Source organism: Thunnus thynnus, chromosome 13 (assembly GCF_963924715.1).
Source record: "Thunnus thynnus chromosome 13, fThuThy2.1, whole genome shotgun sequence".
NCBI classification, from domain to species: domain Eukaryota; kingdom Metazoa; phylum Chordata; class Actinopteri; order Scombriformes; family Scombridae; genus Thunnus; species Thunnus thynnus.
This window is the reverse complement of record NC_089529.1, coordinates 30,828,413-30,843,868: the sequence shown is the minus strand read 5'-3', so window position 1 is coordinate 30,843,868 and position 15,456 is coordinate 30,828,413. Positions and strand designations below refer to the sequence as shown.

General features: G+C 40.3%; 1 protein-coding gene across 1 annotated transcript; it reads right to left on the bottom strand.

The window, feature by feature from the left end:
* Window positions 1–6,801: 6,801 nt before the first annotated feature.
* On the bottom strand, window positions 6,802–15,184 carry LOC137196177 (uncharacterized). The gene is made up of 4 exons (XM_067609019.1): window positions 13,431–15,184; window positions 11,806–12,011; window positions 9,237–9,357; window positions 6,802–7,763 (listed from the first exon to the last, which is right to left on the bottom strand). The coding sequence occupies exons 1-4, from the start codon at window positions 13,908–13,910 to the stop codon at window positions 7,584–7,586; spliced, it is 987 nt and encodes a 328-aa protein (XP_067465120.1). The 5' UTR covers window positions 13,911–15,184; the 3' UTR covers window positions 6,802–7,583.
* Between the last annotated feature and the right edge of the window lie 272 nt (window positions 15,185–15,456).

The window sequence follows — 15,456 nt, the reverse complement described above, 5'->3', positions numbered from 1 at the left end:
AGTGCATTCTGCCGATTTTTGATGTAAAAGAGCCATCTCCGCGTTAGTGATAAAAAAAATAAATAAATAAATTAGAATATGTCCGCCGAGGTCTTGGCAGGGTTCCTTCTCTTGGTAAGGCTTCTATCAACTGATTTTTTCTTTCCGGCGCGCTTGCGTTTTTTACCCGTCATAACACGCTGTCCCGGGGGTCTCTTCCTGGGTCTTCTGGCCAGAACCATCATACCCCCTGATCCTTCTTGCACCCCCTGACCAGAGGCGCCGCTCATTCTACCGACGGCCTGGCTTATCACATCGGAGGCGATATTTTTTGCCGCGGTTTTAAGATGAGGTTTAGCGAGGGAAAACCCTTTTTTCACCAGGGGGGATATAAAGCGAAACAACTTTGAGAATACAGAACCTATCCCCCGCCCGTACATGACGGGTGAGCCGGCAAACCCGGGGAGAGCCCCGCCTACTTGACTTTCATAATAACTCACAAACCGGCGAGGGTCACGCATGACCGCGGCCATTTTTAAACCCTTTTGATGGGTCTAAAATGGAGTTTCACGATAGTCTTCCCGAAGGTAAAGTTGATGGGTTCGTTCTGATCCGATTTTATCTCTATGCGGATGTTTTCAATGTGATTTTTAGCTACAGGTAGATAGTAGGCGGGGTTAAAATACTTTGTGATGACATCCCCGTACGTTCCTTGTACATCGACGATCCTCAGGAGAGGAGCGTAAGCGTCACCTACCACCTGAGGACGCACCACGTCACTGTAACAGTAGAGGTGGTAGAATCCTGCCTTTATATCCACCGGGTAGGGAGCCATCCTCTCATCGAACCTGAACCATTCTCCCGGTTTCATTCCCATGACGTAAGACAAGGGTGGTTGAAAACGTAGATGATATTTACCCCCGGCCTGAAATTCAAATCTTTTCTGAATGTGGCTGAACTGTACATAAATATCCGAACCGATTTTTCTGAGAAAGGCGTTCAGCTCAGTCAGAAATTGACTCACGCTCGAGTAATAACCTCCTCTAATCTTTTGACTATGAATCATAACCGTATCCTCATTCTGGTCTTCTTTGGGTTTCTCTCTCCATTCAAAAAAACCCTTCTCTATAGGAACGTTAAACCACGTGTGAGGGTATGAAATCTCCGCTAAGGCCACCTCCCAGGACCCCTCTAAATCTATATGCTGAGCCAAATCCACCTGATAAGCGGAACTCGTGTTATTTTTAAAGACGTTGAGGCTGGCGTTGGAGGGTAGGGTAATGTAAAAACCCTCTCTAGAGAGCTGATCCATGATGCTCGATGGGTTTTTAACGATAGACTACCGGTTTTTAAAGCTCACGGGGCTGTTTTATATATTTTTTAGGTCGTCGGCATCTACCCAGCTGTTGAATTTCTCAGGCCAGTTTTTCCAGCGCACAAGAACCTGCTTTTTACCCCTAAGCGTACGTCGTTTTAAAATTTTCTCCACTTGATACAGCTTATCCTGACCCATTTTTACTTTTTGCAGCTCGGGTTCATAAAAGGATCCCTCGATAGACTCTCCGTCAAAATCTTTGAGTTTGTATACAGGAGGATAGCGTGGAATGCATTCAGACACCGTAAACACTTCATCCGTAAAACTCTGTTCATATTTTTTATCAAACACCCCTCTCACTTTAGATATTCTCACCGTGTCTCCTACCTTGAAATTCATTTTTGATTTAAGATCATGTATGGGGGTGCTACCGTACAGGTTCTGAAACACCTGAGGGGTATTTTCTGGAGTCACCTGCATCGGCGTCATTTTAATACTACTATGATAGCTATGATTGTAGCTCTTCACCAAGTCTTGTAAGACATCGATATATCTCATGGTATTGTTTGCTGTAAAATACCTCCACATTCTACCTTTTAAGGTACGATTAAATCTTTCAATCACAGAGGCCTTGAGATCGCTGGCTGTAGCAAAATGTATAATACTGTGTTTTTTCATTAAAGCCTCAAAACTCTTGTTAAAAAACTCTCTCCCTGCGTCGGTCTGTAGTTTTACCGGCGTCTGACTTTCCTCAAAAATGGATTCAAAAGCCTTTACTACCTCCGCCGCAGTTTTTCTCTTCAGAACCCGTACATAAGCCTTCTTGGAAAATACATCGATGACGGTTAATAAATAATTAAAGTCATTGTTGTATTCGCTTAAGGCCTGCATGTCACAAAGGTCAGCTTGAAACTGATTTAAAGGTCTAGGAACAAAGACTCTGTTTCTGGTAAAATGTACTCGGGCGGGTTTATGTAGAGTATAAGCATCCTGCTCTGATAAAAAGTCTTTGACGTTTTCAATCCTGACATTTTCCCCCGTTTTATCCTGTACAGCCCTATGGAGTCGGTCTATCCCGCCATAACTACCAGGATGTGCTGGGTCATAGTATACTTGCTTCATAAATCTTGCCTCTGCCATCCTATCTTTTTTATCAGCCTTACCACTCTCATCAAAATCTGAGGTTGGAATGATGACAAGCAGCTGCGTCACACTTTTTTATTATTTATTTCTCGCTCTCTCTCTAACTTTTTTTTTTTTAATTTAAAAAAAAAAAAAAAAAAAAAAAAAAAAGTCTCTCCAGTTTTCTTTTCAGTCTCTTTATTTATTTATTTTTAATCATAAGCAGTTCAGCTCATCAAATCAATATAAAAAACACTTAAAAGGTATAAAAAAAATGTTGTTCAAGTCTCAAACAAACAGACATGTTCATTGAGGAAAAATAAAACAGATCAAGTATCTCAGAATAATATGCTCAGTAAATGCTATTACATACTTCTTGCAAGATTCTAAAACATAGAATAGAAAAAACCGTACTAAACTCTAATCTTCATCAAGGTTTGGTGTAAGACAGAAATACCTAGGGTATGCTGAATTATGCGGTGTAATCGTCTCAGTTCATCCGGTATATTTAAGGCTATGTTGTTTTGCAGACAGAGCGTTGCAACATCGATGAACAGAGCATACAGGGTAAACACATGTCCAGCTTTTGCATGAAAAGAATCTTTAGTCCATTCTGTCAAAATTTTTGCAAAGGTATCGGACAAGCGAAAAGAACTTATACACAGAGTATCCAGTACAATCAGTTCCCAGTCTCTAAGTACAGCGTGAGAGCGTACTTGTTGTAAAATGTTTTCAAGTTGTTCCATCTCTGCAGTTCTGAAAAAGAAGTCTGTGTTTCTGATCGACGAAACTCTGTTTTGAATCACCCGATCCAGTAGATCTATTAAATGACCGATGACAGATTGGTCACCCGCGTAGGTTACAAGTTTTCTCCAGTAATTACCCATCTTTTTTTTTTTTTTTTTTCTATGCCTCCCAGTATTCAGCCATGGCCCGGAGTTGCGCTATATTCATCAAATCATCCCCTATTAGCTCGTCGTACATTTTATGAATAGCTTCAAAGATCCTTTTCTCCGATCTCAACTCATACAACAGCGTTTCAGCAACAATCTTGACCTTGATGTCATCCGTCTTGATGTTACGAAGCGTCAGCAGGCGTTGAATAGCAGGAATGAATTTAGGAGTACAAAGGCCCTTCATCAGTCCTTGAAAGTTATCCTTGTAGTAGTCATCCTCGAGCACGTCCAGACAATGATGTTCTTTCTGGCTGGGGTGTTTCACTTGACACCCGTAACAGGTGTTGCGACGGTACTTGTGGAGAGCATTGTTGAGCAAATGAAGCGCACCCGCCTTCACGGTCTTAAGAAAGAATGTCGATATCCACCCGTCTATTTCATCATCATCATCAGAGGATGTGGAGGCCGGGGTCGGGGGTGTGGAGGCTGGGCTCGGGGGTGGGGTCTCCATATCAACAGGGTCAGACTCCGGGGAGGTGGGAATTTCACAGGCGTAATCCTCCATCTCCTCGGCCGTGTCCGTATCCGTGTCAGAGGAGGAGGAGGTAGAGTCCTCCGGGGAGGTGGGAAGCTCGAGCTCCTGGTTGCACTCCGTCGACGGGGTTGAAGACCGGTCCTCCATCTCCGCATAGACCGTAGAGGGGGGCTGATCTGTCTGAGAGGCTGTCCCCGTACAGCCCTCCTCTTCACGGGGAGTTGAAACCTCAGGGGTTACCGGCATGACGGTATTGGTAGTAGTGCTTGAAAGAAATCTGGTCCAGATTGGATCCTCACATATCGGTAGATAGGTCTTGCGTCTGGGCATCTCAAGTATCTGACAGTAACTCTGTTCAAGTCTGCGTTCTCTACCTCGTCTCACCCAGACCTTAATATAAGAACATAGAGGGGGCGGGGATGGGGTGGGGGTGTGGTTAAGCTGTAGAAGTGGGTGTGTCATTAAAGTTTAGCGTTTTCTTCGTAGCTAGAATATCCTTCCAGTTGCAGCAGCTGTGAAAGAGTGAACTGATCTTCTCAGCCGTCTGATTCATCTGGTCTGACCAGGCCGCTACGGGTAGGACCAGCATCGTCTTAAACACCCCGCAGTCGGAGTTGAAGGCCTCCAAGACAAAGACGTCTGCCACGTCCTTCATTGCATGCGTGACAGAGCATGACGGCTCCTTTATCTCGCCCATGCGGAGACTGGCTCGATGGAACCAGCGGCCACAGGCCGCAGATCTTCCCTCCCACGTAGCGCTGAAAAGAATTCTTCTCCTCCGGACCTCACTCATGGACGGACAAGATTCCAAGTCTTCCCCACGCTTCACCCGTTTAGGGGTCGGAGGAGAGCTTTGCCAAAGAAATTCAGGCGTAGTCAGCTTCAACACTCCCCAGTCATTGGAGGTCAGGGAGACTGTGTAAGAATCGGGCCCCAACGTCTCATTCTCATCCAACTGATACAGACAGAGCTCAGCCGTCTCATACTTGAAAATGTACCCCCAGGATCCACACAGTCCATAAGGCTCTAGAGACCATTCTTCACGCAGGGACTCTGGAGGAGGCATCTGGGTACGACACAGAAACACCACGCTTTTCCGCGGTGCATTGCAGTCAGCGAGACTACCCATATGCGTAGACTTATCATTGTAGAGGGATACAGGCGTCTGGCTAATCATCGACATCATGGCTCTCTCTACCCTTAACTTTGCCTGCTGCACGTCTTCAGCGATGGAAACTTCTTCTTCTTCTTCTTTACAGTCAACTTCCCTTTTACCGACCGGTTCAGACATGGTGAGTTCTCTTTTTTTTTTAAATAAAAATTCAGCCTGAAGGTACTCTCAACGCAGACTCTCCAGAATTTATTTTCAGTACTCTTACATACCCTTTCAATTTATAGGATGATAAAATTTGTGGGAATGGTCTTGGGCGGAGTTAAGGTATGAAGCGAGGGTAAAAATCTTAGTTGTCACACTCAGAGAATAGAAGTGCAATGCGGGGGGATGTGCGCGCGTAATAAGTCGGACTCCTGCATTTGTTCAGGTTATTCTGACATTATGCCGGAGCGTCGTCTGAAGTTCAAGGTCTTGTCTGCGGTCAAGAAATACTCTGTATTATCATTGCTATTAAAAAAAAAAAAACTATGTTACAAGGCTACCATAAGAAAAAAAAAGAATAGGTAAGAAAGAGGGTTTATATTTTTATTAGGTTTTACTTTACTGCAGAGTCATAGTAAGTACTTTTAATTTACTATTTTTTCTCCTTTTTTCTCTCCTTTTTTCTCTTTTTTTTTTTTTTCCTCCATCAACAACCATGCCGCTAAAAAAAAAAAAGAAACAGTTTTTCACTCAACTATATTATTTCTTCAAAATACTCCAGAATGCTGAATGATTTTTATTAGGTATTCACTGCTGAAACAGGATAGCAGAAGGTGCTTCTAATTTACTTTTCTTCTCTATCAACAAACACAACTTACTGCTGAAAAAATCATCTTTTTAACACAGTTTCTCACTTTTTTATTCATTTCTCTATTTTTCTACAGAAAATGCCATAATACCGCATTTCAACCATGTCTCAACCATATGCTAATTTCTAAAAACATAACTTACCAATTTCACACTTTCCCACGATAACCTAATATATGCATAAATTATGCATAAATTATGCTAATTAGGGTGACCTCTTGACCTAGACCTGTCAAAATCATGTTTGACGAAAGGGTGCACCTTGTTCTCTCTGACAGCTTCCAGATCTTGTATTTAGTTCCCTTTTCCAACGATCACTTCTTTAGAATCAGGGTCACCATGTCTGATACACTTCAGATAACCTTTTCTATTCCTTCTTTCCTAACAGACGAGACACTAACAAGGTGCAAGACATCTTACTTAAAACAGAAACAATGTGGTTACAACAGATGAAAGATAAGGTCAAGAGTGAATCATGTTCTTTTAAAGGCAAAATTGATCAATTTAATACAGTTCTACGCTGGATTAATGATCATCAAAGTATTAATACAATAATATGGTAATTTCTTGTGTGTTTGTTTGTTTCTTTCTTTATTATTACGCCACTTCAAACCTAAATTTGACCCCCTAAACATGCTCAAAAACTCACCAAATTTGGCACACACATCACGTCTGGTGAAAAATTTGATATATATACATATATATATATATATATATATATACATATATATATATATATATATATATATATATATATATATATATATATATATATATATATACATATATATAGTATATATGCTGCAGTGGTGGAAGAAGTATTGAGACCTTTTATTTAAGGAAAAGTAGAAATTCCACAGTATAAAAATCCTTCTTTACAAGAAAAGTACAAAAGTATGAGGAGCTGCAAATTTTACTAAAAGTAAAAATATTCCTCATGCAAAATATTCCCACACAGTGTTATATAAAACAACAAAAAAAACAGGTTTAACCACAATGAACATAATAAATAATACATCTAATAACCACACATCACATTTAAAACAATACCAATAAAACCAACAGGAAACATGATATAAATAGCAAAGACAAACATTTAAGAGCTTAAGTTGGATTAAAACATAATAAAAGCATGTTTCAGCATCAGCAAGTGTTAAAAACTGTCTAATATTGGAGGTGTTCCTATAAATAATAAAACATATTATTAAGAGTGCTATCCCATCTTGCTGTTCCATAAAAAGGTTAACGATTAAAAGATGAAAAAACATCTTTTGCACATTAAAGCTAACATTAAGCTACATAATGACCCCTCGGTGGGCAGAACATTCATCTAAACAACCTTCATCCTTCTCACCAAGGACATATAGATATTACACCACCTTCTCAACTGATGCTTCATTTTAACTGTAAAGTGCTTAAGGATGCTCTGTGAGTCATTTTAAATATTCAAAGCCAGTCGATGTGTGGAACAAACGTCACGTTTCTGTCCACATGATTTTAACGTTAATTCACATGTCAGGACATCTGCATTATGCCTGCATGAATGAAAAAGCACTAAATTTGGCAGAACGCTCTACTCTTCTAAAGTGACTAAAGTGACTAAACTGTGGGAACAGTCTTCTTGTTGGTGGTGCTATGGCAACCATCTGAACCATAAAGCATTAATTTAAAAATATAAATTATTATTATTATTATTTCATACCAAAATTATAACATTGAATCCTGATCAAATACTAAATATTGTAAATACAAAGTTTCCCCTTCATGACTAAATTAGGATGCATGAATGTTCAGTGAGCGCTCCAGTGGTGACGGATAGTTGGGCCACAACTCTTTAACAAGATCTGTAGCTTCGCTGAAATTGTGAAACTTGTCATAAGGAATAATCGAAGGGCTTCCTTTTTCACAGTACGTGAGCTTTTCTCTCAGTCGGTCACTACCAAACTGCAGCGCCTAAAACACAAGAAGAACAGAACAGGATGACGAGCAGAACAACAGTTTCCACAAAACAGCTGTAATAACCCCAATTTTTAAGTCTATGGTGGCTGCAGACGCATGTCGTCAACGTCATCAGTGAAATGTGTGCAGGAGGATTTTCAGTTTTTTTGTTACAATCGTCTGTCCTGTGCAGCATATGCTAACGTTACTTTATTGTTTACATGCTGATGTTACTTTATTGTTTTCACACTAATGTTAATTTATTGTTTCCATAGTAACATTACTTTGTTTTCACACTAATGTTAATTTATTGTTTTCAAACTAACATTACTTGATTATTTCCATAGTAACATTACTTTGTTTTCACGCAATTGTACTGCGTGCGTTGTGTTGTGATGATGATGATGATGATGGTGGACTAACGGCTGATAATTAGTAGTTGACTCCAACAAAGACACAAAGGCACTCTGATGTAGAGTCAGTGATGACTGTTAATTGCTTACAAGCATTTCTGGATCTGGGGGATACAAGCCCGGTCTCAGTAAAACTATTTAATATAAATAAAATCATAATCAAAGGAAACTTACAATACTAATGAATGATTCCTGTGACGAAGCTTAATAACCGTTAAAAGAAAAATTACAGGGCCAATGGTCTAATGTTGACCAGGATCAAAGACTTACTATATTACAAATTACATAAAGACACTATTGATACAGATGATTCAGTACACACAGATAATCACTCTGAATTTGAACTCTGAATAGTTATAATTGGTAATTAATTCTCTCTCAGATTACCTTGGATACTGTGTAGCCAAGTATTAAATATGAAATACAGCATAAAAATATAAAAATAACACAAATATTTACACCTTACAACTATTAAATAAAGGTAAAATTTCTGACAAAATAACATATCTATATTACAAAATTTTGCTATTAGACATAGTGACTATTTAAAGCTCAAATTCACGCTAACTTTACTTTATTGTTACCATAGTAACGTTACTTTATTGTTTTCATGCTAACTTTATTGTTACCATAGTAACGTTACTTTATTGTTTTCATGCTAACTTTACTTTATTGTTACCATAGTAACGTTACTTTATTGTTTTCACGCTAACTTTACTTTATTGTTACCATAGTAACGTTACTTTATTGTTTTCACGCTAACTTTACTTTATTGTTTGATTGTTATTGTTCATGTTTGGGAGCAGTGTTGGTACTTTGTAACGTGTTTTCATCATTTGATCACACATGTATACTTACTTGAGTGCTACCTTTTTATTCTGCTACAAATATTATATACACATTAATTTAATATATGTAAGGACTTTTTTACACAGGAAAGTCACAGTTAAAGCTGTTGAGTGTAAAAAATATCATAATCTGCTTTTCCAAACCCACCATGTGCAATTTATGTATAGAACGTGAACTGAAATGGTGGAAAGATATTTTCTCTGTACAGTGAGATAAATGATCGTACCTGTCCAACCTCCATATGTAGGGCGACGGCGACATTATCCCAAACATAATACTCACGCTGATGTTCAAACAGCTTCTTCACTTCCACCTGCTTTTCATCTCGTCTGTGGACCAACTCGTAACTGACATCAAGACAAAAGGCAACATGTTTAATAAACTACAAAACTAATAAACTAAAAGCTTTTTTTAAATAGCCAGTTAGTTAGTTAGTATTTTGTTTTTTTTGCTAAACCATTATTATTACAAAAGCATTGGAGTGTCACTGTCAGGAAGTGTTGATTTTAAATATCTGGTATTCTGACCCCTTTTGACAATTTTTTTTTTCTATTTTAAAAATATCTGTGACATTTTATTCACCAACAGTTGTTTAGATTTCTCTAAATCCATCTTTCCTTACAGCACAGATACCCCTCTGTCCTCCAGCAGGCTGTTTCTGAAGCTGTATTAATAATTCTGTATTAATGAGCACCTACTCTGATTGGCTGGAGGTGTGTCAATCAGAATAGGACATAATTAAAGCAGCAGCATGTTTACCTGCAGTAATGTCTGCAGCTGGAGATATAGGACAGTATAAAGCGTCTATGAAGCAGAGTCTGAAGCTGCTGCTGCACAGCTGAGACTCAACAGGAGGTTTCAGAACAGTGAGATCGTGTTTTAGTTTCCTCACAAAGTAGCCGGAGGTCGCTATTGCTTAGCTTTAGCACAGATATATTATATTCCTTTAGCTGAGGAACAGAAAGAAACCGTGTTTTAAAACTTCATCCACAGATTGAAGATGAAACAGGAGAAAAATCCTGCCGAACACACAAACAACCACTCACTGATAACGGAGGGAAGATTGTCTACGAAAATGAATTTCAGTCGTTCCTGATGTAAATGTCCGTCCTCTGTAAAAGGCTGTAAAGACTTTTTATCTGCTGAACAACCAGCAACACTTCCAGGTTCCTTCTTTGCTCGTCATCCGGCTGCGATGCAAACTGCGACTACAGAAGCTACATAAACACTCAGCGTGTCGCTGGGCGGCGGTGGACTCATGCTGAAGCTTCCTGCAGATTCGATTTGACTTTCTGGTGTGACGTAGTAACGAGTACAACCTCAACGTCGCTCGCTCTGTAGCCGCCAATTTCAACATTTCAAATAACTTAAAAAGATAGGGGAGGTAGAAGTGAGTAATTTTATAGCACAGGAGGCCCCAACATCACCCCGATCCATCCCAAACATCAGCTTTATTGTTTTCCACAAATCCAGCTCTTGAAGACCAGAGTGGAAGCTTTTTAACCTGAGACTTCAGCGTCTTTTAGAGCTTCACCTTCAGTCACACAAACACATTTTAAATGATCTAAAAACTCAACATGTCAAGATATTTTAGAGGTTCATATTCTGGTTTTTGTGGTTGTCTGTTACTTGTATCCTGGTCTGATGTCGGATGTTAAACATAGTTAAGGGCCCAAAACTTGAGGTGAACGTATGTAGAAATCCTGCCTGTAAGACAAAGCCCAGTTTTCAGCTGCCCTTTGTGATGTTTGTTTACTTTCCAGATGAGCTGACATCAGCTCGTCACATATCCATAAACATGCATCCGTTCCATAGACTGTGTGTTGCCACAAGAAATACTGGCTAGGAGCTAAACCTGCTGAGTGCGCTTGGTCTGCTACGCCCGGTGGGCTCAAAGGAGACCACGGCCTTGCCTGGAGCTGCATTGGAGAGGAAATATTAAAAGTAGTGTGACAGGACATGGAAGCGGGGCAAGCACGGAGGAGTGTCGCCATCTTGGTTTTTTTGGAACCAGAAGTGATGAGAAGTGACCATATTTGGATGAGAGCATGGAGCTGGGGAGGAGCTCCCCAAGGTCCAACTGCAGCACCTAATGCATCGCTGTGGTAGCGACTTGTCAATCACAACGTAGCCACACCCTAAAGCATACCTGCTTTATCATCTATTTTACTCCAAATGGGACCATAATTTACAAAATGAACATCATACTGTATTGAAAAAGACTTTAAACTAGTGATTGTGACCATAAACTCATCAGGAAAGTGTTTACTGAGGTAATAAATCAAGAGAGAAGTAGGGTCATTCTCTCATAGACTTCCATACAATCAGACTTCTTTATGGAGCCAGCTTTGCAGGTTTAAGGCACCTCCTCATTGGTTTCACCTTTTCACTCGTTTGGTCCACTCTGTAGCCTTGGTTGCTAAGGTGGTTGCTAAGGCGTTTCCATGTGTTGTCCTCTCTCATATTTAATATCTGATTCAGCCCCAACATGTGAACACAGAAGTGAAATCCTGCTACTATAGTAGCAGGAGGAAGCTTCCTGAAGCTGACCAATCAGAACAGAGTGGGCTCATCAGGAGGCGGGGCTAAATGGCCTGTTTCAGACAGAGGCTGAACTGAGGGGCTGCATAAAGGACCAGTAGAAGATAAATAAGGAGTTTTTAACTGGAAATCATGCAAAGATATTCCAGTAGAGCCCCAGAATATAAATATAGAGCTGGAAATATTCGGAATATGTGTCCTTTTAACAGTTTCAGCTACAGTTTTTCAGTGGAAGCAACATTACATATTCTTACTTGTGAGTCTTACACATGGCCTCAGGTCTCCAGATGAAGTGACCATCTCTGTAAGCACAGACAGCGTTCGGGTCGTCAGTCAGCAAAGGATATTCTGAGAACAGCTCCTGATTGGCTGGGCTGTGGACTAGCACAGCGTACATCACTTCCTGTTTGTACAGGACGGTCTTGAACACCCGCATGACGGGCTGAGTGCCGGAACAAAGCTGGAGGAAATAAAACAGGATTTAACAGAGTCACACAACAACCAGATTCTTACAGGTGTGACATAAACTGATGTCATTTAAACACATCGTTCAACTGCAGATCAACAGATACACATACAGTCTTGCTCATAAGTCTACATAACCTGGCAGAATCTGTAAGATGTGAACCATTCATAGTGTCTATAGTTGTGACCATAAAGTTCAATTTTGGTCTCATCACTCCAAATTAATGTTTTGTGCCGTTGGCACAGTAACGGCTTTTTTCTGGCAACTTGACCGCGCAGCCCATTTTTGTTCAAGTACCTCCTTATTGTTCAGCTTGAAACAGCCACATGCAACTCTCAGCTGAAGTTGCATGTGGGTTTTTCTTTGCAACCTGAACAATTTTTCTGGCAGTTGTGGCTGAAATCTTTGTTGGTCTACCTGTCTGTGGCATTTTCAAATCTTTGGATATCTTTTTATATCCTTTTCCTGGTTTATAAAGTTCAACTCCCTTTTCTGGCAGGTCTTTGACAGTTCATTTGCTTTCCTCATGGCTCAGTATCCAGTAAAGTCAGAGCAGCACTGGATGAAATGTGCAGAAACTCATTGACTATTTATACACAGACACTAATTAAAATCAAACTAGTCACAGGTGTGGAAACTTACCTAAACTAAGCCTATCCCTTCATAGCCATTTAAACCTGTGTGCGTCAACTTGTGCGTATATTATCAGGTCAAACATTCAAGGGTATGTCAACTTTTGATCAGCACTATTTTGGTGATTTCAGTTATCATTATGCTGTAAAAAGGGCAAATACAATTATGTGAAAATAAATGGCTTCACTTGACCACTATCATTAAATAAAACAAAAGTTTTCAGCATGATCAGTCATTTTTTTTCCAAAATATGGCCGATATTTCACAAATTCTACCAGGGTGGAACAACTGTATGAACTCAGAGTAATTCAGCAAAATCTGACGGCATTTTACTTCAACTTACAACCTTATAACTGCTTCACAACAACAAATCCTGCTGGTTCACAGATGGAAATCTTTTATTGTGAAACAGAAGCAGAAAGTGAGATACGACTCTGAGACTAAAGACATCAGTAAACCACAAGATGAGGCTGATCTCTAAAGTACAGACAGGACTGTAAAAGTGAAACTAAACTCCAAACCACAGAGATTCAGTTAGAAGATACAAAAGACTTTTATATTTCATTTATAAACCTACTGAGAGTTCAGAGACTTTTACATAATCTTTTATCCTTCATGCATTCATATGACATTATTTCATCCCAAAGCTTTGTAACAAAGTAAACTTTTACTCAGAGTACATTTCAAATGAGCTGCTTTTAGTTGGATGTCAGATAAGTGTACTATGCATTCTTTCCTCCTCTGCTAGTCAAATATTGACAGGCCCTGACAGGTTTGTACCTGCTGGCTGTAGGCCGTCAGCAGCTCCTCCAGGGGGAAGGTGAAGCGGTACGAGCCCAGCCTGGAGGAGTCCAGTAAGGCAGGCGAGGTGGCGAACTTCCCCAGAAAGCTTTGCTGTCTCTGGATCTGCTCCTCCGTCCGGTCTGGGTAGATCTGCTCCAGGAGCCTCCTCTCAGCTGACTGTATGTCCTCAGGTCTCACCATCAGACTCCACCACACCAGCCTCGGAGACTCCTCAGGACACGGGTCACAGAAACCTTTAACCCACCAGATGCCTTGTAATCCAGCTCCAGTTGTGTCGTGTTTTAAATGAGTCACATGAAACTCTGGTCGGGGGTACTCCGGGATGTTTTCATTGAAGAGATACCTTTTTTTTTTGTTTTCCAAATCTTTAGTTTTCTCTTTCAAATCATTTAGTTTCAGGTGCTGACCTTTACAAAAGTCTTCAGTATGTCCTCTTCTGGTGACCCGTCTTTCCATGGTCAGGTGATAAAAAGACAAATTAAAAGTCTTTAAACTGTCTTTACTGTTGTCTCTCCTCTGTTATCTGACAGCACAGTGCTGAACAAATATGAAGCCACTCCCATTTTATCTTGTAAAGAGACTCTTCATGATGATGTCACACTGGGGAGGAATCAACTAGAGAAATGTTTGAAGTTATGAGAATTTCTCCGTTCCTTTCCATCCTTCCTCTTTTAATGCCGTTCCTTTAAGCAAACAGCCCACACACAACATTTTATACTTCCAACCTTCGCCCAACACAACCGTCAACACACTTCACTGTCTGCAGACACCTGTTTCCTGTAAGATAACAATTCCACATGTCGTGTCTGTCTTGTACAGTTTCCAGATCTTGTATTTAGTTCCACTTTTCCAACAATCATTTCTTTAGAATCAGGATCGCCATGTCTGATGCACGTCAGATAACCTTTTCTATTCCTTCTTCACCAGCAGACGAGACACTTACTTTGTCAACAGAAACAAGGTGTGAGACCTCTTACTGGAAACAGAAACAATGTGGTCGCAGCGTATACAGTGAGAGACACAAGTATTCAACACATCTACATTTCTTTCAGCAAACATATTTCCGGTACAGCTACTCACTTGCAAATAAGACCAGACATTGGTATTAACTCAATAAAGCAACACAGCTAAAGAAACCACAACATTCTAATCAATAAAAAAAAGTTATGTACATTAAACTCCAAAAACCTTCACAACAAGATTGTTGAGCAACATAGGAATATCTAAATGTTCCCATAAGCACCACTGGCAGCATCACTCCACCATCAACCGGCGATGCACAGGAGCTCCTCAGAGGACTGCTGACCGGGCAGAAAATTAGTCAGAAGAAGAAGAAGAACCACTCGAAAAGAGCTCCAGAAAGACCTGGATGAAGCGGGTACATTTGTCACGGAGGAAACATTAGGTAATGCACTCCATACACAACATTTGGAGAAACCTGTAGATTACTGGAAGAATGTGGTGTGGTCAGATGAAATAACACTAGGTGCCATGTTTGGAGGAGAAATGGTTCTGCATATGACCCTAAAAACACCGACAGTGAAGTTCAGAGGTGGAAGCTTTATGGTACCGGCAGAATCCACACTGTTAAAGGGGAGATGAATGGAGTCGTGTCTATTCTTGAGAAGAATCTGTTGCCATCCAGCAGGACGATGAGGATGAGACGCAGCTGGACCTTCCAACAGGACAAAGATCCAAAACACACCACAGAGGAGACTCAACTGGTTCCAGAGAAAGACAATAAAGGTGTTGGACAGGTCCAGTCAGTCACAAGACTTGAACCCATTAGAACATTTATGGAAGGAACAAAAGGTTCACCAGCGGCCCCCGAAATCCTCAACATCTGAAGACTGTTTAGAAGAACAGAATAAAAACCCCCCTGAACACTGTGAGAGATTAGTTTCTTCACACAGGAAGCATCTTGAAGCTGTCATTGCAAACAAAGGTTTCTCCACCAAGTATCAACCACATCTCACTTACTTTTTTCTTGTGTCCTTCAAAT